Source organism: Rattus norvegicus, chromosome 4, assembly GCF_021556685.1.
Source record: "Rattus norvegicus strain SHRSP/BbbUtx chromosome 4, alternate assembly SHRSP_T2T, whole genome shotgun sequence".
NCBI classification, from domain to species: Eukaryota; Metazoa; Chordata; class Mammalia; order Rodentia; family Muridae; genus Rattus; species Rattus norvegicus.
This window is the reverse complement of record NC_141537.1, coordinates 83,528,920-83,555,723: the sequence shown is the minus strand read 5'-3', so window position 1 is coordinate 83,555,723 and position 26,804 is coordinate 83,528,920. Positions and strand designations below refer to the sequence as shown.

The 26,804-nt window shown below is 44.7% G+C and overlaps 1 protein-coding gene across 4 annotated transcripts in view; it reads right to left on the bottom strand.

Annotated features, from left to right (window-relative positions):
* The window catches only part of Creb5 (cAMP responsive element binding protein 5), a 401,568-nt gene that overhangs the window by 237,656 nt on the left and 137,108 nt on the right, over window positions 1-26,804 (bottom strand). For all 4 annotated transcript variants that reach the window (XM_087658727.1, NM_001446953.1, XM_087658729.1 and 1 more), the window contains 1 exon segment: window positions 3,034-3,206. In XM_087658727.1, the coding sequence (XP_087514853.1) occupies window positions 3,034-3,206 (173 nt within the window).

Sequence of the window (26,804 nt, the reverse complement as noted above, 5' to 3'; positions counted from 1 at the left end):
GGGAAACTTATCTCCTTAAAGCGCCCCCATCAATCAGCCAAAGACACTCTTCCTGACGGCCTCTGCCAGTTTTACTGAGCACAAGCAGTCACTGGATTGGAGATGGCTCCCACGTTCGCCAGAGCCGTGTGTTTTTCTAGCCTGCCTAACCACCCAAGTGCAATTTGGGATATTTATACTTCCCTCCAGTTTCTACTGAGATAATAGCGCCACTTTTACAGAATTGAGCAAAGGGCATAGCCGGGGTCGCCATGGAATAGAGTAGAAGCTGAATCTGCTGCCTGTCCACATACTTAATATCTCTTTGGGTTTTTATATTTCCACTCATTTTGGTCTGCTTTGTCTCAGTGTCTGCCCCCTCACCCCGAATATGAAAATCAGATGCCGACAAGGACGTGTACCCTTCGTCCTGGAAGGCTTCACCGATAACTGGCATCACTTCCATTTCGCAGACCTTTATGCCAAGCCTCTAAGCTTAAGTTCCACAGCATGAAAAGAGGGTGGGAGGAGGGAGGGAGGGAGGGAGGGAGGGAGAGAGAGAGAGAGAGAGAGAGAGAGAGAGAGAGAGAGAGAGAGAGAGTTGGCTGCAGAATCTAAGCCCCGATGAAAGGGGAGAAAAGACAGGGAGAGGAGACAGGCAGTCCTGTCTCCTATAAAGTTCCAGTTGTGAACACACCCGGTGACCACAGCACAAGAGTGTCGTGCGTGGGCACAGGTGGGTCCCAGTCCCAGCCTCTCTGGCTGGGTGCAGCTTCAGCACGGAGCCTGAATGAAGACTTTCATTGCTGTGTGCTGTTTTTGTTGGCCAATAGCCATGACAAACATTTGCAGGTGGCTTGGCCAGATTTTGACACTTAAATATTTGAGGTTGTGATAAAAATCAGAATATTACTACAATATGGTTCTGTGTGCTCGTGCATTGTGCACATGCGTGTGCATGCGCATCGCACACACATGCACGTACAAGAGAATTTTTTTTAAAAAAAAATAGCTATCTGCAGTTTCAAATGCTCATTTGCAGACGTCTCCCGAGGGAACTCGTATTTTAAAATGAGCACTCATTTCCTCTTTGCTGAGGGAAATAAAAGAGCCAACCATCCCCAAATGTTACCGCCTAGGGTTCCATACTCAATCCACTGGTGAGAAGGGCAGGCCTGGGTCTCGCTGAGCCCCGCCATCATCTGGGCAAAGCTTGGGTGGATCACATGGAGAAGGAACACAGAAGAGACAGGATGTGGGGGTTTAGAATCAACATAGTAAACACGACAGGGAAGGATCTGGAGAAAAGAAATAGCCTCCCTCAAGCTAGGCAACGAGACAGAGCCCTCAAAGTAACAATTATTTCCTAGAGCACATCGGGAGATACACACAACGCCCCCAAGAAGCAGAAAGAATGGCAGAGTGACACAGCCTACAAATGTCACCCGAAATGTATGGTGGGGGGGGGCCAGCTGGGTAAATTATTGACAGAGTCAACACCCATCTTAAAATTTAGTGCTAGCCTTAAAAGGATTGCTTCATAAAACCCAGTGCTGTGTTAACAATGGGGAACACTAAGGGCCTCAGAGAGGATTGTGGGCAAGGGGACAAGGGGCAGGCGAGGGCTGCAGGGGGGAAGGAATGCTGTAAAACTGCTAGTAAACTCCAGCACATTTTATGCTTTTCCCCCCTTGAAAGAAAAATAAAATAATTATAATTAGCCGGTCCAGCTGTGAATTGTCTGCCCGCAGCCAGGGCCCAAGAGGAAAGGAGCCCCTGGAGATGCAGACACCATCTTTAATGAAGCCACATCACCCTCCAAGGACACTGTGGTTTAGAGATAGTGGCAACACTTGCTTTCCAAGTCGCTTGAGAAGAAACCAATAATATAGGTCCTGGCTAGAATGATGTCCGCTTATTAAAGCAAAAGCAAGCACCTGGATATCCACACTCACTGTCTGTCCCTCTGAGACACCTAATTGAGAAGTCTGGGACAGAGTTTCCTATTCCAAAGCATCCAAGGAGTGAACCAAGGCTTTGTCCTATGCTCACTGTTGTTCTCGGTGGGGAAAAGACACAAGGAAAAATTGTAAAGAAACATCTAAGTCTGTTTTAAGTCACCACAGCTAGTAGTTGCCTGAGAATTCAGACTGCATTTGGATGTGTGCACAGACCACAGCAAGTGGATATACAGGCAGACTCTTGTGGTCTCAGCCTACACTTCTAGGAACACAGGGCAGCCAATTGTCAGTGCCCAGCAGTGCACACTTAAGAAAGTCAGTGTCTCTTTAGAGGTTGGAAAGAACAAACTCCATCCTCATTCTGGAGATAAGGAAGTGGAGAGTTCAGGGATTCTGCATTTCTAAGAAGCTGCTGGGTAATGCCCACGTTGTTGGTGGTCAGACCACACTCCCTGGACCAGTCATGACATAAAGAAGTGAGAACAATCTCCAGCACAAGACATGGATGTCAAGAGACTCCTACCAGTTTCCCTGAAGGTCTCAATATTGCCTTGTTCCATAAATGAGAGGGAAGGGCCCTACCTGCAATGTTTTGTCTGTTCCAGAAATAAGTATGGGCCAAGAAGGGCTAATGAGAAAGAAATAACAAGAAAGAGAGGTAGGAAAGAAAGACCAGGAAGAAAGGCAACTGTGGGATATACAAGTGGCCCAGCTAAGCAGCTCCAAAACTCCTAGGCAGGGGTTTGTGGACGGGGCGCACTGCAAGGAGGAACCTGGGCTGCAGAACTTCTGCTGTTACCAGACATTTGTCCCGAGCAGTCTTCTGTGGTCAGCATAACACCACTATTTTTGTCTGCCATTCGCAAATCTTATTTGAAGAAATAATGTCACATAATGAATAGTTTTTCCCCTTGACATCTACGATCAAAATAGCTCTGAGGAAACGGAGACCCCCTTCTCTCATCCAAAGCATCACTCTGGCCTCTTGGCAGCGTCATACCAGACAGGAAAAACAAATCCAAGTACCCGAACGAGGGAGAATGTACAAACGGTTGCTCGAGCTCTCCCAGAGACAAAGAGGAAGTCTTCTTACCCGATCTGGCGGTTGGTGGAGGGAGCCTGCGTGATGACTGAGCTGGACTGGGGTGAAGGCATGGCTTGCTGAATCACAACACTGGTGTCGTGGTTGGGCATCCGTGAGCTGCCTAACTGGTGAGCTCCAGGCCCCGTCATGGTCCCACCAACTGTATTGTGCATGGAGATATTCTGCCCAGAGAAGACAGAGGAGAAAAGGTCAGAAAGAACCAACATTTGATCTACTCCCCAGCCCTCCAAGGCCAAAGCTGGAAATCTGATCATTTGCCTAAACAAAGTTAAAGCTTCTAGCAAGGCATAGATTCACTGGTCTTGCTGTATCTGAACAGTTAAGAGGAAATAGTTACTTACCAGAGAGTAAAGCATACCTGAAAATGCCTTAACATTTGCTGAGCCACCCTGTCACCAGCCACCCTGAGGGAAGGCCCATGTGGTGGAAGGCGAGAAGGGTTAGTGTATACCTCATGTGACTGGGTGATGCACACTGCACTAGAAATTGGTAGGACAGGATGCTATGATCTGGTGGATTTCATTCATCTTGTTCTGTGTACGCATCATACCAGGTTGAGTTCCTTGCTCTCAGTACTACAATACCACAACCACATACCTTTTTGCCCAGGAATCTCATATGGATCTAGATTATAATCATTGGTGCTGAACAACCTATAAAATGTGTAGGTTTTAATGCAGGTTCTAAAATGTGATGGTTCTAATAGATGAAATTGGGGCCCTCGGGATCCAGTGTCAAGAATAATGTAACATATTTTTCTGTGTCTTCACAAAATCACCCTCTGACAGCCACGTGGAATAATGAAATATAGAACAGGGATCTTGTCATCCTGTGGGATGCTGGCATGTGGAGTGGAGTAGCTCTTCAACAGATGCTATTGCCCAGATGAACTCCAGACTCAATATCTGAGTCACACAACAGGCTACTGCCATGCATGGATTTCTGATGATTCTGATGGAAGCTATGGTGTTTGAAATAAGCTAGAATAAGACCGCGTTCAGTAGAAGAAGCAAGGCAGTGGGACAAGAAGAAAGGCACACCATGGCTGAAGAGGACTGATCAAGGCACGAGGGCTGAAATGTGACTAAGGCAGAGCCTGGCAAAGGAAGAGAAAATGCACGGCCATCAAGGCAACAGGCAAGAGTCTGAAGCAGAACCCTGTACAGGTAGGTACGGTGCTGGTCAGCCTAGAAGGGTAGGGAACTTCCAGCAGTCAATTGGACAATAGGTTGGAGATGCAGGGAAAGAAATGGAGTGTCACTTGCAATCCACTTGAGGAAAAAAAGTATGTATCTGTCCACACTTTGGTGTTAGCAAGAGTGAAAAAAAAAATCAAAGGAGATCATGAAGTGGCCCTTGAATTTCTTCTGCAAAGAGCAGGATTTCCCGCACTATGTGTTAAATGATGGTGATAACATGTAAGTACTGGAGGTGGTTGCACCCATCACGAGGCACCTTTCCCTGGTTTGTGGTTTCTGAGCCCTGACCACACACTCTGTAAGGAGCCCAGATGGAAAACGGGCACCTGGCTTAGACTGAGAGTTGACTGTGTCGTCACGGGTCCCAAGGGCTCAGAAATACATACATATGGCCCCAAAGCTCCTCTTGCACACTGAAGGTTGTTCTGACGTGAGGAAACTCTGTGGCTAGGCACATGCAGAAGGAAGGAGATGGTGTGTAGAGACAGGGGGCCGTGCGGGCGGGGATTGGCTGCGTTTTCCATTATAGGATCTAAAGCTTCAGACGTCACCAAAATAATGGTGAAAATAAACATCATATGCTATTCCTCTCAAACGTGAACTTGAACATCCTTGCACCCCCAAGTCTAGACCAGGGTGTGGATGTTTTTGCATTGCTCACCTTCTCAAAGATACTCAAACATTTTCATATTTCTTATAATCACCAATATCTCAACGCTATATCTGAAGCCTAGAAGAATTCTGACTGTTTTGAAATTCTTTTTATTGTGCTGTTTTCACCGTGTATCACGAAAGCTGTGCAGTCTGGTGTTTCAAGTCACAGCTTTATAAGCACAGAGGAGAATATAAAATGTATGATGTCTCCGTAAGTTTCCCAGGACAGTTCTTTTTTGCCATCCCCAGATGCAGTTTCAAATCCAACCAGTGTAGCCCAAGCATCCCTCGTCTTTCTATATTCCCATGCCTTATTCCTCCAGCCCTTACCTAACCACTGTCATCTCCTTTCCTGTCATGCCGAGGTAGGTTCTCAATCTGTCAGTCTCGACCCCTTTGAGGTTGCCAATCAGATATCCTGCCTATCAGATATTCACATCACAATCACAACAGTAGCACAATTACAGCCGAGAAGTAGCAAATAGAATTTTGTGATTGATGTTCATCACAACATGAAGAACTGCATGAAACGGTCCCAACATTCGGAAGGTTGAGAACCTCTGTTGTCGTGGGAGACCCTTTTTACTCTTGCTTGGCTCTTCTGTCTCCCCCTTCCCATACACTACACCAAATGTGTAACCCACCACAGTCCACATGGCGCCCAGTGTGCTTGCCCACGCTCACTCAGTGGCTTCTGTGCTTTGAAGCAGCAGTGTTTGCAGCATCTGTGACAGATGTGGGACCCTCCCTACCAAATAGCTCATCTACCCATTTCTGTGCTCTCCTCCCACCTCTGGCATTCTTCTGCCTGCACTCTGATCTTACTCCATGTTTGACCTGTAATATTGTTTCCCTTTGTTTTGTTTTGACGCTGACACTGACGCTCTGAGGTTCTGACTCCGCCCTTCACCTCTCAGACTAGCCATTCTGTGGGAAATTTCCACACCTCTATAGTGATGGAAACCATTTCCTCCATAGGAGTTTTCATGAGATTGTACCTGTTCTTAATTTTATGAATATTATCTATTTCTTCTCTCACCTGAAATCACACTGGGTAGAAACTAAATCTGGTTTTGCTGTCCCCTGGGAATCCATCACCACATCCCAGGTGGGTGTGTGGTGAGCACAGAGGGGGTCAGTGACACACGGGACAGTATTCCTGGACTCTTCAGACTGTGGAGCCTTCTGCCTTTCTTCCCTGGCCCTTGAGAGTGTTAACATCTCACCTCCTTACCTTGAAATCTGAAAGCATGTTCATGGCAATAGAGTTTTAGATGTTAAAAAACATGTTCTCGGGCTAGAGAGATGGCTCAGCCAGTTAAGAGCACTAACTGCTTTTCCAGAGGTCCTGAGTTCAATTCCCACCAACCACATGGTGGCTCACAACCATCTGTAATGAGAACTGATGCCCTCTTCTGATGTGTCTGAAGATAGCTACAGTGTACTTATATATAATAAATAAATAAATAAATAAATAAATAAATAAATACATAAATAAATAAACCTTTAAAAAAAACATGTTCTCGGGGTTGGGGATTTAGCTCAGCGGTAGAGCGCTTGCCTAGGGAGCGCAAGGCCCTGGGTTCGGTCCCCAGCTCCGGCAAAAAAAAAAAAAAAAAAAAAAAAAAACATGTTCTCAAGTGCAGGCTGAAGAACCAAAGGAGGTCAGAACTAAGACAGAAGAATGGAAAAGAAAGCCTTTGAAAGTGCTCAGAGAAACCCAAGGATGGTCAATGGTTAGTTTCTGGTCTTTGTTACAAATGACCAACAACCTTCTTTCTGTCTGCCACGCAAACCAGGGAAAACCAGGCTCAGGAAGCACCAAAAGAAACTTGGTTCCTTTTTTCTGTTTTTTTTTCTTTGAAAGCATAGCGTGTTAAATTACAGAAAGAAGTTTCAGCTCAAGATGCCAAAGCTTAAGAACCTTTTCTGAGAATCATTAAAGAGAAAATAATTATTATCTAGGAATAAGGCCCTCTTAGTACATCTTCCCCAATAATTTTGAAAGAGCTCTGTTTCTCTCTGGGGTCCTAAAAATGACTTCTGAATTACATTTTCATGCTTTCATAACCCCCCCCCCCTCTCACACACACACACACACATTTTGCTAACTTTCCTTGGACCCAGAGAGCAATTTTAAAACATTTTGGAGAAATAAGTCATCTAGCAACAGCACCTTCATTTCATACATGGGGGTGACTGTTTTCTTTCATTACGTAGGAATTCAAATGTGAATTTAGTTTCTGAGTTCACACTGTCTCAATTATGCATTCAAAATCTGCTGTATTGGTTAAAAGAATAGCATTTTACATGCAGATAAGTTCAACAGCCAAATTCAAAAACACAAGGAGTGAGTTATCTTGCTGATTTATTTTTGATAGTGCTGGTGGGTAGATCTGAAGCTAGTGAAACAATGTCACCAAACAGACAGCACCTGATGGATGTCAGTTCACAGGCAAAGATCAGAAGTGTGTGCCTTGAATGAAGTTCGGCCTTTGGCCTTTCTTGTTCGACGTCTTTATCAACAGTTTGGATGAAGATATAGAAATCATGCCTGTCAAATCTGCAGTTGACACAAAGTTGGGAGACACAGCTAATGTTCTGGAAAACAGAATCACGTTTTCCTTGAGCCAACTATGTGATCTGGCTTCCAAAAATGCTAACATAAATCTAGGTTGTTTTAGAAGCGAAACGTCCTGATCAGGGGAAGTAATTATTCCACTCTAAGGTACGCTGGGCTGACCACATTTGGCCACCACATTTTAAGGGAGAAATTGACAAATAGGAGGGAACGAGTGGAATGAATTCACTCAAAATGCATTGCATGGAGAACGGCCCAGGAACCAGGGAATATTTAGTCTGAAGAGGGGATGGCCAAGAGGATTGTTCTAAATGCCTTCAAATATTTGCAGGATTAGACAGTCTGCATCACTCCAGAGGGCATAAGTTCAGAACATGCAATCATGATGCTAAGAAGTAAATAATAACTATAACTCATGTGTCTATGTTAATGCAGATGCTAAGATAGGTGCTTTATAAAGCACATCTGTAGTCGCTATGGTGATCCTACAAAGTAGGCATTGTCGCCTATATTTTAAGAAAGAGAACAAAAGTTATCATCACCTATGATGCGACTGACTTCTGGCTACCATTGACCTTATGGGTCAATACTTAAAAAATATCAATTTGACCTTATATCAGAATAGTTTTATTAGTCTGTGGAAATATACAAAGACAAAATAAAATATTCTATAAAATATCCAGCTCCCTGGGTCTGGAGTAAGCCAAGATGAATGGCCATCATCTGTGGTCAGGGGTATCCGCAACAGGATACTTGTGTCAGGAAGGAGATAGTGCACGATGACTTCCAGATCTCCTCCATGGCGAAGGCATGGGTTATACATGGCCTCACACATTTTAGATGATCAGGTACATATACTACTTTTGAAATTGTACTGGTCTGAGAGTTAGTAGGTTTCTCCCATGTTAATCTCAGCCCCCCCCCCCACTGGTGTCATGTAACCTAGATAAATCACTTGGCAATTCCTTGCTCAATAGACTCAACTTTATACAGGGGTAGGAAAGCCCAGAATCATATAGTCTATCAATTCTCCAGCTCTGGCACTCCACAAGTCTCTTTGGCTACATCTTATGAGTCACTAAATATCTAAAACAGACATTTGGGACTGTGATTCATTGGCTTACAAAGTGGGTTGTTTTTTTTTTGTTTTGTTTTGTTTTGTTTTTTGTTTTAAATTTACAACCATAAGCATTCATGGAAGTAAACCTTTCAAAAATTACAAAATTCTGCCAAATGGAAAGCATCTAGAAATGTGTCATCTCTTAGCCATCGGATTCTATAAACTATCTTTACCAAATGAATTTCCTCTTTTTTTTTATTTTTCTTTTTTTTCTCCATCTTTATTAAATTGGGTATTTCTTATTTACATTTCAATTGTTTTTACCTTTCCCGGTTTCCAGTCCAACATTGCCCTAACTCCTCCCCCTCCCCTTCTACATGGGTGTTCCCCTCCCCATCCTCCTCCCATTACTGCCCTCCCCCCAACAATCACGTTCACTGGGGGTTCAGTCTTAGCAGGACCAAGGGATTCCCCTTCCACTGGTGCTCTTACTAGAATATTCATTGCTACATATGAGGTCAGAGTCCAGGGTCAGTTCATGTATAGTCTTTGGGTAGTGGCTTAGTCCCTGGAAGCTCTGGTTGGTTGGCATTGTTGTTCATATGGGGTCTCAAGTAAGCTCTTTCAGTCCTCTTAGTCTTCCCTTGAAATCTTCCTCGTTCTTGCCCCGAAATGCATTGCTTTCAATTCATTGCTGTTCTGAGGCATGCAGGGTGTGAATGGGATGAGAACCATGGAAGTAATGAGTCTTGATTGCAAGCTCAGGGAGCCTGAGGTACAGTGGTAATTGTCTTTCTGCATGCATGGGCTTGGAGCACAATACGCAAGAAAACAACTTAGTGTACAAGAATGTACATCCGTGTTCTTAAAAAAATAACTATAATTTCAGGGTGTGGTAATGAAGGATGAAGGGAAGTGGACCACAAATGAAAATAAAGGTTAGCATGCACAGTCCAACCAAAGAAGATTCCCACAAGATTCCAGAATGCTATCTCCAAATCTACATTCTATCCAATTGCCCAGGTATGGAGACTTTACAAGTTTCTTCATAAAGATCCAGGGTCATCCTGATGCACATTTACAAGCCGAGTTGTGCAATCTTGGAGTTGTCTGCATGTTAATGATGCCCGGGGAAGTTATGAAGACTTCCAGAACTTCCCAGAGCTAAACATCCAATGAAGTGCATCCAAAACGCTGCGACGTTTGCAGAATGACAACAGTTCTATGCCTCTAGATGGTATTGTATTGGGCTTTGGGAGGTGTAGGAGGTCATGAGTTTGTCTTTGTTGCTATCAGTGGCTATGCCAGGATGTGTTGGCAGTCTTGCTAAGAGGGGACTGCAGATGCGGGTATAGAAGAATTAGAAGAACCACAAAGTGGGAAAGGCACCAAGGTCCATCCATACAAGCTTATGTGCTCTCTCTCTCTCTCTCTCTCTCTCTCTCTCTCTCTCTCTCTCTCTCTCTCTCTCTCTCCTCTCTCCCCCATCCCCCAACTTATTGGAGGCAGATGGAGAAGAAGGATGCATAGTAGAGGCTAAGAAAGCTCACCAGGTAACTTCTGCAGGACAGAGAGGGAGATGAAAGTGTGGGGTTCTGTGAAAACCCCCAGCCTTGATAGGTAAGTTTAAGCTTTACTTTCTAAGAGGTTGCTACTGAAGAATTTTAAGAAGGATGAGGTACAGGGAGCGGCGGGAACATGAGCCTGGGATCAACTAGACATTGGGTCAAGTCCACACCAGCTCTGTATCATTTCGGCATGCAATTTTAGTTCTCAGAATCCAACCATCCTCAGTCAACAACAGAGAATAACCATCTAATGACAGGCTTGCCTACAGGAGCATGTGAAACATAGCTATCCCAGTACAGTGAGTGATAGCAAATTGTGTCACTTTCCTTGTAGCAAAGTAACATGAAGCTCAGAATGGGGGAAACAGCTTCTCATGGCTCTCCCCATGACTAATAAGAAGAGAAATCTCCTTAAATGCACGGCTCAGAGAATGGTCAAGGAATGCTGGCTTGTGTCCTGAGAATCACAGCCTGTGTGTCACACCATTCATTCAGATCCATGCCTTCACCAACTTCATATCTGTGGATGTTTGGGACGACACCAGTAATTCATCTTAAAGACAAGTGTCCTTGTCTGAGGAATGTGCTTGCAAAAGTGGCTCCTCTCTGACTTGGGGGAAGATGGTGCAGAAAAACAGCTTTCACATGGCTGATGTAACCCTCAGTGGCCTTGGCTCCTTGCACAAAACCAAAGTAGACAGTCCCCTCAGGGACCTTTCCGGTCTGGAGTCTGTATGATTCACAATAGCACACCCACCTAAATGGTCACACTCTCCTCCAATACCCAGACTTCTGTCATTTGCCCTAATACTCGGGTGGAGCACCTGAGCCCTTCCGGGGTGCAGTTTATAGCTACTCATTTAATACCATAGTAAAATACCCCAGACAATAAACATCTTCTCAGGTGCCACCCTTAACTGTGAGAAAGTTTCCAGGTGTCTCTCTGAGGTCCCGCCCCTTCTGTTACAGATTCGCCCACCTAGAACTGTCCTTCTGTCTGCTCCCACCTCCCCTTCGTTATCTCCACTCTTTCCTGTTACTATGTTCACATAGTGTTGTGCCTTGGAGATGATCTATGTGCCTCCAAGGGTTCAAGTGCTAGAATTTCATCCTCTTTGTGAGGGAAGAGAAGGCAGAATTTAATCCCCCTGTGATACTTAGAGCTTTTCACCAAGTGACTCACAAGGTGATTCCATAAGGTGTGTAGGATGGGAGCTCATGGTGGAATCCTGGTGGTTTGGTAGGAAGGGAGAGATCAGAGGCTCTAGTGCATGCACATCTGTCTCTGGCCCTGGGATCCTGAGAAGTCAGGATTCTGTCAACAAGATACATCCTTGAACACAGACACCCAGGACCTTTCCCCAGAAGGATACCACTTTCCCATCCTGTGGGATTAAGAGAAAAATAAAGTCTCTACTGTAGACTAGATTAGAATTGAGCCTATGTCAGTGGATGCTGTCCCTGCAGCCATGAGGTTATTAGAAAAGCCAGACTTAGACCATCAAAAATGATCAGATGCACCAGTCACTGACAGTATCTCTCAGGGCTCAAAACTTTCCAGACAGCTGTGCATTCCGCTGTGGCATGGAGGGACTCCTGTAGGCCCTCTGCTACCTTCGATATATGCCTCCAAGCTATTCACAAGATGGCCTCCACCAACCTTTGCAGTAGTATCCAGCAAACTGCCCCCACCACATCTTCTCTCCCCTGTACCCCGCACGTACACAGGGTTCCTAAGAGTCGAACCCGGTTTCCCCCTGGCACATATTCTTTGTGGTCAACTCGTTCCTCCATTTCCAGATTGTGTTAACTTCTCTGTGGAGCCTCAGTCCCCTTTCCTCTTATCTGCCTCAGTTTTTCTCCCTCTGCCATCCTGTTCTGTTTCTTGCCACTTCACGAGGGAGCTGCATTCCTCTAAGAAGAACCAGCATGTGCTCATAATGTGCACTCAGCAGACAGGCCTTATATGCCGTTATCCAGTAAGTGAGTGCTGTATGTTCTTAGGCACGGATGGAGGATTGGTGTGCTTCAAAGGTCTCACTTGGGAAGCAGGAACAGCCTTACCCTATAAAGGTTTTTGTAAGAATTAAATTAGGTGATATAAGCCCCATGCCTAGTGCCATGTTGGCTACATTCGGTATCCATATCCCCCTCACTGTAATCACCATTGTATTTATCACCACAATTACCAGTAACAGTGTCTCTGCAGCACCCTTTACCTCCTCTTCTGCTCTCCACTCGGCCCATGCACCCTCTATCAAGGCCCTTGGAACACATTGGCAGTTACTTATTTTAAGTATTCTTTGACTACTTTGGTGACAAGAGCAGCTAACATGTTCGCTGAGTAAATCTACATAAAGTGCAGTTAGCACTTCGGAAATGAAAAAGAAAAAATCAGGCCCTCCTCCTTGCTGCTGCCAGCGGCTCACAGGGTGGCAAGGGTGCTGGGAAGGACGAAGTGATATGCACTAGGCCTGAGGAACACTTAACATAGGCGCATACACAGCAGAGACAGAGGCACAGCACCAGTGGCTGACTGCCTTTTGATGGACAGTGGGCTGGTCCACAGGTCTGGTTACAATCCACCACGAAACACATGATCTCACTTAATGCTTTAAGTTTTACTTTTATGATTCTAACACCCATCCTGCTGTTTTTTTGTTTGTTTGTTTGTTTGTTTGTTTTGGTGGAGGATTGCTTTTGGTTTGGTTTGGTTTTTGTACTACTAGTTCTGGAGGGCTTTGTCTCCTAGTCTGATCGTTCAGCTTCATGCTGCCATTCTAACACAGAATTCTTCAGGTCCCTTCCAGACCTCTGGAGACTCCACTATTGACGAGCTGACATAACCCTGTCCATTTGTAATGGCCCCTCCCAAGCCCAAAGCCTACAGCTCAAAATGACAATGATGTCTATTAAAAGCCCAGAGTTAGCCTCATCCTCAACACTATTTCTAAGTTCACATCTTCCGACTCAAACGCTCCTTCTAGCTCGGTCATCTAACCGCCACATTCCTACATATGAAGACCATAACCTCCACACCATGGCCTGCACTAGCTCAGAGCCCCTCTCTGCCTCACTACATCCTGTTTGAAAACCGATCATCAGCATTCTGTCCTGGACACAAGGAAGACAGCCACACTTGATTCCTTTGAGCATAAAGGGAAGAGCTAGAGTTGTTTGGAACTGTTACTTCATCTGAGAGTATCTGGACCCAGATACTCTGCCCTCTCTCTTCTAATGCCCCTTATTCTCAGAATGTCTCCCCTCCTCTCTCTCTCTTTCAGGTTTACCTTGGATGCCACTTTCCCAATATCTCTCCTTGTCTAAAGGTACCAATGTGCTCTCCTTTGGAGCACAATTTACGAGATGCATCTGGTACAGTAACTCCCAGGAAGATCAGGGAAGTGTCCATCTGACTTGCTTCTCTTATGGCCCCCTATTTCCACAACTGACCCAGAATAAGTTATCTGTTGGCAGAATTGACAAAAGAGTTACAGTTTCTGAGACATTGTCACAGAAGCGTAAAGGCACAACTTCTCAGTGCTCATGTCCTGCACACTATCACCTCAAGGATGAGATCCTAACAGAAAGAGATGACAAGTCCTGGCATCCCTGGCCTTCCCACACTTGCAGCCAGCATGGTGTTCAGCAGTCTCTTCCAAGGGTTCTATGTCATCAGCTTCAACCAGAACCACCAACTGAACACAGAGAAAACCAAAATCAAGGACCAGAAGCAAGTGAGGACCTGGAGTCCTGGAGAAGGTATGGGGACGGCAAACAGGTGGCAGCACTGACCTGGACAGGTTCTTACATCACCATGGATAAGGAAGACAAGAGGGTCACATCCCACAACGGGTATTAAGCAAACAGGACAATGCACAGCAGTTGCCAAGAACCTGGTGTACTGTAAGAGGTAAATGGCTAGTTCTGGAATGACTAAGTAAATCTCCCTTCTTTCCTGACCAGAATTTTGTCAACTTACTGAAAAAAAAGAAGACTATATATCAAACTTCCATGGGGATGCCAAGGGATGGGTCTCTCCAGTTTGTCAATAAGAATCCCAAGCAGAAACATAGCCATCATAGTCTCTTGGAAGCCACATGGGCTATATATCACTGACCTGAGGGGACAGATGCCTTGGCTTCTCCTTGCCCCAGCCCTGCTCATCGTCAGCTCTTAATCTCTCCTGAGGTGAAGCAAGGGCCATCTAGTACAAAGAAATTGCTGGGAAACTACCTTGCCCAGAGCTTTGGTTGAACATTTACCTTCTTGAGCATTTGCAACAGGATAACCCTACCATAGACTAAATATGCTTGCCTTGGTGGCAAGGAAATATGCCGCAAGGCTTCCTCCTCTAAGACAATGGAGAATGAGTTGCTGGTACTTCGTCTTGGGCTGGTAGAACCTGTCAAGTGGCTCTCTGTGAATAGCCTTGCTTTGTAAATTGTTCAGTGCTGGGGAACATAGCTGCTACGATGATGCTCTAATGACCCATCTGGACTCAGCAGCCTCTTGATGTTTTGGAAATCACCAGCTTTCCTGGTGCACAGGTACCTCCCAGTTGCCATGCTAGCTGGCTTGTTCCCTCTTGGAAGCCAAACAAACCCAAACTGAGCAACGCAAGAGAGAAGTCAGTGAGAGGTTGGGTTTGCCATGTTTGGTGACAGGTTAACAATAAAATGAGGTAACATCTTTTTCTTGAGCATCACAAGTGAAACAACATTTGCCATGTAGCATCAGAGAAACTAGTTACAACTGGGTATAACAGCCCCCAGGGCGGCTTCTGGACACCATGCCTGAATATTAAGATCAGGTTTTAAACATTGCTGCCAGCAGCATCTTGAATTTTCGACATCCTCAGGAGTCTGGAGAAGAGGAAGAAAGCCAGTGAGGTAGCTTCCATTTGCACCGAGTGGCTAAGATGTCCCAAAGTGTGCATTATGTCACCTGTGACCACTGTAATTCCATTTTGTCCTGACATCCTTGAGACCAGACACTGACTGTCTCAGAGGACTGGTGGCCTCTTGGATACTTGTGCTGCTCCCCAATCAGCTTCCTATCGCATTCTTTTATCCTAAAACTCCATCACACCAGCATCCCAATATGATGTGAGCCTTTCAGGACACAGAGTGGAGTGCGAGCCAGCTTGAGAATACAATAAAAAAACACCCAATTCATTTGCATGTTTAGCAAATGCACATTACTCTTATTTTACAAGCGAGGTATTTCTAATATACTGTTTCACTAGAGGAAATCAATACAAGGAAAAAGGAATAACACACACACACACACACACACAATGAGACATGAATTGTGATAAATACGTGTACCTTATGGACTGAAGGTACCCAAATGATCAAGAAACCTTGGTTTGAGAGGAGAACCTACATGGCTCTCTGCTCCTTCCCAGCTGTCTTAAGTGGAAAACTTAAGGTAGCTAACTTTATTGCCTAGCATCTAAGGTCACATAGTAACAAAATAAACTCACTTCATCTACTTGTGATTCAGAACTCACACTAGGACAGAGAAACAATAGAAGGCAGAGGTAAGATGTGTCCCGGTCCGGTGGTGTGCTCAAGTTAACCCAGCCCCACCCCACCGAGATGAGCCCAGGCAAGCATCACTCCTCTGAACCTGGGAACACACCCTCCAAACAAAGCCTTGCTCTAAGGCCACAGCTTCCTATTTGTCCACATCCCTGCTGGAAAGACAATTGGGCTTGGCATAAGAAGGGCTTTATATGTGGGACTCACAGAAGGAAGAATTTGGCACCTGGTGTTTATGCACCATAAAGCCATCACCAGACTGAGCACAACTCTCTTTTCAGCCAAAATTCCTGGGCAGGAGGGGAGGAGGCGGTTCAGAACTGCATTTTTCTGCCTAGACAACCAGGATATATGGGTTGACTTGCTAAGCAACATGCTAATGCCATGAGAGAACTTTATTTAGGTGTCATCCCCAGTAGCTTCCCGTTCGTGTGGTGTGATACCTGGTCTACAGACCGTGAGTGGCTGGAACACCATAGCCAGGGTGTTCTTTTCACTTCAGTGTGCCCTGCTGACAGCTATAGGATGTGGTGGACTTACTGGCTACTGGATAAACTTTTAAAAAGAACAGCTATGACTACACTGCTGAAATGTCAAAGCAAACAACTCATAGTTGTACCAGTAAAGTGAGGTTTCTGTTGCCTGGTGTGTGTGCGTGTGTGTGTGTGTGTGTGTGTGTGTGTGTGTGTGTGTGTGTGTGTCTTCTTGCTTGCTTTATAGATAATGTGTGTGTTTGCGTGTTTGTCTTCTTGCTTGCTTTACAGATGAATGTGTGTGTGTGTGTGTGTGTGTGTGTTTTCCATGCTTAAATATTTGTCATTGGTTACATACAAGAGACAAATTGAAGGCCTTTATAAGTTTCCCCGGATGTATTTGACAGTCATATAGTTTGCCAGTCACCTTATGAAAGTTTTCAATCCCTTTCCCATGAATTTGAAATTTTGAATTGGTTTGAAGAAAATCCAAAAGAATTTGAGTAGTGGAATCCATTTTCAAGATTATATCTGCTGGGAAAACACATGCTGCAGGCAAGAAAGAGATGAGCCCAAAGCACTTGGGGTTCCTGAGTGACCTTTCCTCTGCTGAAGGAGCTTTGCCTATGAGGCTGCTCTGAAGCTGTCCCTGGGGCTGATGTTTCTGCATAGTTGTTTCTATCAACCCCATCTTCTCTTCCACAGAATGATAATATTTAGAGATAAAACCTAATCTCCCACTTGCAGCCTAGGAAGAGGCCCTTCAAGGAGCCTAGGTTCTCATAAACATCTTATCTTGTACACTGATCTATTGATTCTAAAATCTTTTCACACCTCCCCAGTTGATAAAGGCTTAGGAGAGAAGACTAGAAGAAAATCTCTCTCTCTCTCTCTCTCTCTCTCTCTCTCTCTCTGTGTGTGTGTGTGTGTGTGTGTGTGAGAGAGAGAGAGAGAGAGAGAGAGAGAGAGAGAGAGAGAGAAACAAAGCTGGAGCAAAGAGTATGTAAACCAATCATATAAAACTCTGGGGGAGACTAATAAATGAGGAGTGTGCAATCAGGGAGGATGTGGGAGGATGGAGGACTTATGGTATTTGTCTTAAGTTTTGTGATATGATCCAATCACATCTATTTAAAAGTATCCCAGCAAAGCATTAGCACAGACAAATTTCCAAAGATCCCTCTTAAAGTCAAGCTTGCACAAGTCTGCTTGCTCCTTGAGCTGACTCTGATGAACATTCTAAATTCACATACAGGTCAAATAAATAAAGGGTCCCTGAAAAACTCAGAAAATCCTGCTGCCTTCAAAGAGAGGCTATGGCTAATGGCTGACTCGTGAATTACAGGGTGGAAGGAAAGGGATGCTCTCCTGCCTCCAGGCACGATCCTATGACCCAAAGGGTGTTGGGCTGCAGAGTTACAACCCTTTAATATGCAGGATTTAATGGCTCATTTTCTGCTAAAACTTAGGAAAATAAAAAGGAGCAAGAAAATCCTCCAAACAAAGGAAGCTCATCTCTAACATCAAGGAAGGCCTGGCAGAAAAGCCTTCATCTACAGGAATGGAGACAGGACCTCAGATAGGCAAATCTCACTCTGGGCTCATATGCATACTGGGAAGACAGAGAGAAAAGAACCACAAGAGCTAAACATTCCCTTAGGAATATTCTGAAGGAAAGGTACCAGGGAGAACCTTGGATGCAGCCCTTGCCTTAGAGGAAAATGGAGCCCGAGACCAATACCCACTAAAAGGCAGAACTGGAGTGTGTGTCCCCTGACTCTTGCAGATTTGTTCAGCTGAGCAAGATTCTATTTCACACTTCTATTTCCTATTCATATTTGGACCTCTATATGTTTGACCCACAAAGGAATTACTTCATCTTGGGGGAAAGAAGAGCTAAGAATCTTTGGAGGGAGAGGTCAGTCAGGTTGATGCCTATAAGCCTGACATTACTGCCTTGGCAGGCTGAAGGAAAGGAAAAGGACTCTCTTCCATGGACACTGGTCAGTTCCAGTCAGTCGGAGTCCCTCATGACAGGAGGCCTGAGGATAATTGCAGTTATACTGTACGGGTTCCTCAAGTCTCCTCAAAAAACAAAGCAACCATGAGGATGAACAATGAGTTCTGTGTTTTTCCGTTGATATTTCCCCTCTCTACTTCGGTGCCCGGCATCATCTGAGCTATTGACTGGGTTCACACTGGATAATGTTCTGACTTTTTTTTTAAATAACAGAGTGTGGCTGCAGGGACAGGAAAACTCAATTGCCACTATGGTTTCATATACAGATTGTGTCACACTCGAGGCTGAAATCCTAAACTATGTGTTTTTACCCCCTCGACGCTGCCTATGGTGTGCTTATAAACAGGAACCTGGCAGTGTGTCAGGGGTGCAAATTGATTTCCTTTCCCAAATAAAATTGTAAAAAGCAAATAAACAAGGTTAGTGGGCTAATGAAACATTACATGCCAGGCTGGGGAGAATTCCTTTCAAATGTATTTTCTTGTACAAAAGCAACACAAAGCATCCATGAAAGGCCCTTTCATAAACAACATGTTTACACAAGAATGCATTACTTGAAAGAAAAGGAAAACTATGGTGTATCGCCCATGATATATTTGGATCGTGTCTTATGAAATAAATTAGGGAGGGAAGAAAGGGGGATGGTTCCTGCAGTGTTGGAGAATATGAAAATTAAGTTGCTTAAACATAAGATGGAGCTATTCTTGTTTGACTAATTGTTTTATCTGAGTGTTTTTGTAACATATTGACAGACTTAAGAAGCCCACCTTCAGGGTTATCTTAATGGAATGAAACTCACTTGGAGAAGAAAGTGAATGGGGCTGCCCACCCCACGCCAAGATCCTGGGAGAGCTCACTTGGCTGACTGCATCTGTGGAAACATCTCCTGGAGAGTGGCCTATTTCCTAATGGAGATGCCGTGGCCAGCTGGAAGCAGTTTCAGTAATCGAATGTGTAAGAAACTTCGCTGTAAATTGCCTACCTCATACTTTATAACAAAGAATGGTGAATTTGGCCCTAAAGCCAAAGCCATCCCTGGTGGACTGTGAGCCTCAGACCAAATCACTCCACATCACCTCCCAGCCTTCTCCCATCTTCAAAACTGTTTCTGCCTGAGAGACTGGGTAGCATGGAGCCTGGTAGCACTTACATATGCAAAGTCCCAAGACATCTGACTTGCATTCATGCATTCGGAAGGATTTGATAATCTGGGCAAGGGCAAGACAGGAAAGGGGTTAAGGATGTAGTTTAGTTGGTCAATTGCCTATGGCTCAAGCAAGAAGACCTGCATTTGGTCTCTAGCACCTAAGTTAAACACAAAACCACCAGGTTTGTTTGCAATCCCACGGGGGAGGAGGGAGAAGCAGGAGGATCCCTGGGGAGCACTGACCAACCAGTCCAATCTAATCGAAAAGCCCCAGGTCCCGGTGAGAGATCCTGTCTGAAAAAAAATTTTTTAAAATTAAAATCTTTCCTTAGATAGCTCCTAAGGAAAGATACCTAATATTGGTCTCTGTTATACACAGGGACACTTATATGCACACACATCTATGTCCCCCAACACAGACAGAAAGAGAGAAAGAGAGATAGACAGAGACAAAGACACAGAGACAGAGATTGCTGGAGAACAGAGGCACTGTTGTCAATGCTCATATAGGGGCAAAGGTCATTTTGGTTGCTGCTCTTATAACCTAGCCTTCTCTAATGCTACCACCTGTCCTTAGGATACAAGTATCATGTACTTAGTGACCAGGAGCAACACAATTTAAGTTTCCATGACTCCAGGATGGCCTTATAATCAAAATAGAAAATGATACTTTTACCCTACTCAGAGCTCCTATTTATTGTCGAAATGTAATTCAGCTAGCTAGTTAGAAATATAGAACAAATTATGCAGAAAGAACAAGAGATCTCAACCTTGACCTGTTCAATGTGGTGCCCTGAGGTTAGGTTCTGAGCTGATGAACTCCCTCTCGGCAACACCTTGCTTACCAGACAGTGTCGTCCACATCTCCTGATCACTCAGAGATTTCTTTTCTCCATCACTTTGAAATCCACCGCAAACACTGTCAGGGGCCGATGGTCATGGTGATTAATGAGGTAATATTTGTAAAATGCTAAGCGCTTCCCTGTCTAATGATCAAATGTAAAAGCTTTAGGCCAAACACTCTGGAGAGCAGTAAAGCACAGAAAGGGTTAGTCACCAGTTGGCTGCAACTCTGTACTAGAGAAGGAATCGAAGAGTGGGGGAAGGGGAGATGTTTTGTAAAAGGATTTTGGCTTGGGGGTTGGAGCCCTGAGAGCAAGAAGTGAACTGGAAGGATCTTAGGAGGCTAGCAAATCTGAAAACATGAAATACTTTGTTTGTAAAATATAATCATAAAAGTGAAAACTCCGCATCCTTTCCGGCAACACCAAAGATAACTTAATTACACAGAACTGTCTCCTCTGTACACAAGCCCCCAGGATGCGTGCCAGTGTGTGTGAGTAGAGTACACGGACATAGTTGCCCTGATCCTAAGACAAGGATGAGACGGGGGAAGGAGTTGGCGAGGGACACCACATCCAAAGTGTAAATGGCAACTTCATCTCTCCCTGTTTTCTGGGGAAATGGAGGAATCAAATTAATCATGGGCAAATTTGATAACAGATGTGTTTCTTGGCGAATCTTCATTAAGCATTCGAGAAGTAATTATCCCCTAAAGCGTGTGGTGTTCCTATGTGCACTTGGCACCGTGCAAAGTCTTCAACCCCTTTGTTTTTTATCTGACTTGAAGTTGGAGCCTCGGGGTGATACTTCAACTGCTGCTTTACATTATAAACTCTTAACAGCACCTTGCTCGAGGGCACTGTGTTTATTGACGCTATGTAAGCAATTTACAGTCCCTTAATAGTGCATTCACCACAATGTTACAGTGTTTAACTTGTTAAATTATATTTAGAGCTTCAGGGAAAATTACCTCATTGGCTTCTCTGGCGAAGTTATTGATATCATGAAGTTATGGCGACATCCACCTGACTGGTGACAGCCACAGGGACATTTTACAGGCTGGGGTCAAAGGCAGAAGGCAGAGTTTGAGCCAAGATGAGAAAGTAGGGAGCTGAGCAGAGACAGAGGAGGGCACTACCAAGGAAATTTGTCAGAGACTGAAAGGACCTCAGGGTTGAACGGCCATATGGAGCCCAGTCTTGCTCTCTCCATTGCTTCTATGATGTAGCAGTCACTTCTTAATCCCAATATGTCCTCCTGTTAGAAAAATGCTAGGGATCCTGAGTCCGGAGATGCCACTGACTAGCAGCTCCCATGCATCCTATTTGATGGGCTTTGATGACGCCTGTGGGTCCTTCAGGGCTTAGCATCCAGAGTGCAGTTCTAGAGATTTCAAAGGAAACAGTGCATTGTAGATTGCCTCCTATTGCTGTCACACAACATTGACCAAAAGCAACTTGGGGAGGAAAGGTTTTTATTTGTTCTTACAGCTTACAGTACCTGTCTGAGGGAAGCCAAGGCAGAAACTCAAGAAAAGAACCTGGAGACAGGAACCGAAGTGTGCTGCTCTCTGGCTTGCTTTCCGCAGCATGCTCAGCCAGCTTTCTCATCTACCCCGCACCACTCCGTGGGCTGAGCCTCCCTACAGCAATCATTAATCAAGACGAAGCCCCTTAGATTTGCCCACAGGACAGTCTGATGGAGGCAATTTCTCAACCGAGGCTCCCTCTTTCCCAAGTGACTCCAGCTCATGTCAAGGTGACAAACTATCCTGTGCACAGTGTCAACATGACCACAAAGAGCAGGGCAAGCAGGAGAAGGAATTAGGAGACAGGCAAGAAGAGTAGCCCTGACAGCCAGAGAACAAGAGGATTGGGTGGCAGGGGGATAAGATGAGGAGGAGGAGGAGGAGGAGGAGGAGGAGGAGAAGGGAGAGGAGGGAGGAGAGGGGGAGGGGGAGGAGGAGGGGGAAGAGGAGAAAGCAGCCAGAACAAGCACCCCATCTTTATCAGAATAAAGAGAGATTAAAACAAGGCTAAAATATCTTTGGGCCTGTAGCTTGGTGATGTCATGAGGCATCACTAGCAAAGCAGCCAAAGGCCAAGGTATTAACCAACCACAGTAGTGACAGAGGACAGGCAGTGAAAGCAGCCAAATGGCTGATGTGTTCTGGGGTCTTAGTTCATGTGATGTGCCTACCCGGTGGCTCACGAACAGCTAAAATGGGGGGGGGTTGGTAAGTGACAGCTGTGCTTAGTGCCTTTTCCTGTTCCTCCACTCTGTAGCAGGCCATTCTCCTCAGGGTACCACCTCACTGTAGCTGCCAGACAAATGAAACAGAACACTGAAAGGCCAGTGAGGGAAGGGCATTGCTCACCAGCCTAAGGTGCTAATGTGATCCTTAACAAGGAATACTGGAGCAAAGGCAGGCTGTGTGTATTTCAAAGGTAGGGGACAACACTGTTTGAGCCTAAACACGAGATTCCCTAAGAAGGGAAAGGAAGTGTCATATGTGTAGATGGCAAGCACCAAAATGCGCTCTCGTGAAAATAAGTTCCAATGCTAAGTTGAAATCAGAATCTCTCATTTCTCTGAAATTTTATAGATTTTAGTGATAGACCTGATAATTCTTACATGATGTAGGATTACAGCTTCAAAACTGTAAGTCTAGGTGTCCCAGAGACTATATTAATCTCCCAGGGATGGCATGAATTAAAGTCTGAGGAACACACAGCAGGATAGGACATCTGTTGGACACTGTGCAAACATGGGTTGTTGGGGTTTCAATAAAACCTCGTGTAACATGTCTTTAGGCGATATCTCATGTGTATGAGGCCAGATTGTTGAGGTTGTTCTGATTAAAAGCAACAGCGTACAAGCATAATTATGCATCAGAAGATGGGGGTGCAGGTGTTCACTCTAGATCTAAGGTTTGCTGAGACATTGCACATAGCAAGAGAATGCAACTGCAGTAGAGAATGGAATCACGCTATTCTTCCGGTCCTTCTGTCATTTTTTTGTTAATTATTTCAAATTAGTGCAAACAAGCACGTGCTTATTAGAGTGCTTGGACCTGAGTGAGTGTTTACTAAACAGAATGTTATGGAATTTCTTTTGGCTTAGGCATGCCCCCCTCCCTCATAGTACTGAAATACTAGAAGTATGTGAAGCCGAGAAAGACCTCCAGCCCAGTGAGGACTGATAGAGAAATGATTCATGGGGGTAGTTAACAAAATCATCACTGGAGTTAATTAGCTGGTAATGTGGCTGCAGGAAGAACCAGCTACACTTTCTATAGACCTAGGTGGTCTGGAAAGTTACTGAGCTAGCATCATGGGCATTTCTATCCCCTGAATTCTGAAAAGTGCAGGAGAACATGAGAACAAGATCATATATTTCTGCATGTTTGACTTTCTCCACGTCTACTGGGTGCCGCCAAAGCACTCACTTAATTATTTTTCTTTGACCGAGCTTTACATTTATGGTGATGCCATGAATGCCACCTGTCATTGTTATCTGACACTGTTTACTGGGTAAACATGGATTAGTTTAGAACATCTGGAGAGATATCTCACCCACTCTTCATAGAACCACAGAGCCAAAGTCTTTTGGAGTTGAACAAAGTCGGGACCCAATATCACAATGTGTCATCATGCCTTCTACTGCAAAGTGTATGAAAAGGGTTAAGAGAAGATGGAGTTGCTCATGTCAGAGGGTATTATTTTGTTAACCTGACACAGTGTAAAGACACCTGAAGGGAGTATCAGTGGCCAGATTAGATTGCCTACAGGGCATGTCTGTGGAGGACTGTATTAAATGCTAATTTATGTAGAAATACCCAGCCTACTTCGGGCAGCACCATTCCCTGCGCCAGTTGTCCTGGTTATATAAGAACGCTTGCTAGACATGAACCCGTGATAGAGCCACCAACCAGCATTCTTCCATGATTTCCACTTCAAGATCCTGCTTGGGTGCCTGCCCTGACTTCCCTCAATGATGGACTGTAAGCTATGAGCTGAAATAAAACTTCTTCTTCCCTAAGTTGTTTTTGGTCATGGTACTTGTCATAGCAACAGAATGAAACTAGCACATCCACCAAAGGCCAAATGTTTCCACTGTGAAACAAACCAGAACAGCCCCAAACCCAAGGGCTGGGTTAATGAACTTTAGACTCAAGCCAGTACCACAGATAGGTATTGAGATGTTTGTCTGGCTACAAAATTAGTTCAATTAAATTTCTAGTCAAGAAATGTGCAGGGAATTTGTTGAATATTTTGTTATAATTGAGGAGTAAAAGAAAGAAATGGTGTGCACTCTCTCTCTCTCTCTCTCTCTCTCTCTCTCTCTCTCTCTGTGTGTGTGTGTGTGTGTGTGTGTGTGTGTGTGTGTGTGTGTGTGTGTGTGTGTGTGTGTTTATGTGTATGGGTGTTTCACATCCATGTACTTATGTATATCACATGTACACAGTGCCCATGAAGGCCAGAGAGGGCATCAGGTCCTCTGGAGTTGGAGCTGTAAATTATTAGCCATCATGTGGATGCTGAAAGCTAAACAGTGAGTCTATGTAAGAGCAGCACGTGCTCTTAATGGCAGAGCCATGTCTCTGTCCCCCAACATTCTATATCTCAATGTATATATTTGCTCTCTCTGTGCGTTTATTTGTAGACATTAGTTTATTAGGTAACACATGTGACCCTCTCCTGGCTACTTCAGAAATCCCATAAGAACTAAAAAGGTTATCTTTGTCTTCACAGATTTGCAAAGATTATCTGTTGGAACTTAGCTGTGTAAGTGTATAGAATCGTTAACAGACCTGTACAGTCAGAGTACTGAGGTATGAGGGTTGGCTTTATGTATCAGTGGGTTAGACTATAGCTAACCAAGGAAAAAACAGGAATTCAATCAGAATGACTTTCTTACTGCCATGTTCCCTATAAAGGGCCGAAACACCATTACCCAGAGCAAGATGAGCCTCTTGGCTTATGAAAAACTCTAAGACCCACGAGACAAACTGCCTCAAATGAGTCCATTTCAAAAGGAGGCTCAAGCAAGTTGTGTTGGGCAAGTATGCAACCTGGGGATGCCCAAAGGATTACTATAAGTATGGTGATGACTCTGCCTGAATGCTTCCTCCTGGCCTTCACCAGCCTTCCCCTAAGCTCAACCACAGCAGAATTCAGTAAGTCCTGTGCATCTTTGCTGTGTCTTGCAAACACTGATTCAAGAGCATCTGGATAAAAAGAAACAATGGTAAGGCAGCTCTCACTGACACCCACACAAGATTCACACTGGTCTGACCTCAAACATGCTAAGTTGGGGGGAAATTGATTGTACACAGACAGGCAAAGGCTTAGAAAGATGTACTCTGAACAGACAGAACTGTAAGGTACAGGGGACTTGTCTCTATAGTAGAAAACACACACACACACACACACACACACACACACACACACACACACATTACACATATCCACATCCACTGGTTTGATTCTTATAGAATCAAACTATAAAACTTAACCAGACAGGTAAATCTTCAGAGGAGGAAGGTTGATTTTGATTGCCTCAGGCTGAGGATGGATGGGGGATAGAAATGACGCCCTGTGGGTATGAAATTACTCTTTGGAGTTGTGGAAACGTTCTCAGTGTGGTTGGAATCGTGAATATGTATACTGAGTGAGTTCCTACCATGCATTGTGATCTAGTTGTCAGAAACAGCAAAGAAGTATCTGGCAACAGAAAGTGTTGAGAAAAGTCAGCCTATTTGCCTGAGACCTGCATGGGGGGATGATTGGCCACACATATCAAAATCTGTTGGGAGCCATTTTTTCCTAGCTCCATCACAATTGAAAGGTTGCTGTCCATTTTAAGAGTTGGCTTTTCCACGGGTGTTAGTACAGTCTCATTCAGTTCCCACCCAAACAACCACGAGTTCTACAGGGAACAAGTGTATTTCAAATATCCTCATCCTCCTGCCTGGGAAGGAAAGGGGGCCAGCAGCAGGCACTGAAGGTGGAAGGGGAAAGCAGCAGGGCAGGAAGGGGGTTCTCAGAGCAGTGAGGACAATGTGACAATGTGCTCCAATCTAGGAAGTCACTTTACAGTTCTAACTCAACTCTGCATACTCAAGAGCTGAGAGGAAATCATGAAAATAAAGCAAAAGAAAGCTTTCAAAGTGCATGGTTACTGAAATAAACAGCAGAGATGATCATATGCTTTCCTGAACACAGGCTATGCAATAAAACCTGAGCAGGGAGGGTTCGCAGGGCTTCGCCATGGTGGAGTCAAAGGGAAATCTCTCCGGGACAATAGCATGTTCCCTGAACAAGGCCCAGGTGGTGAGGGAAGGGCTTCATCCATGTCAATCAACCAAAGATTCTCAGTAAGAGGTAACTTTCATCCTGAAAGCATCAAGGAGAGCATCCAAGGAGAGAGGAGGCAGATGGAAGGACTAAGAAAAACCTTCTCTTCCCTTTGTCTTGGGATGTTTGGTTGGGCCAGGTCTTTGGCACCAGCAATAGAGGGAAGAGGATGTCTTGCCACTCACTTTTTAGGAAGGAAAACTTCAAAGAGAAGCGTGCCATTAACTTAAAGACTGCCATCCCCTGGTCTGTAATGTCAATCTATGCAGAGTCAAAGTACAAATAAAAGCCAGATCACAGTGACAAATG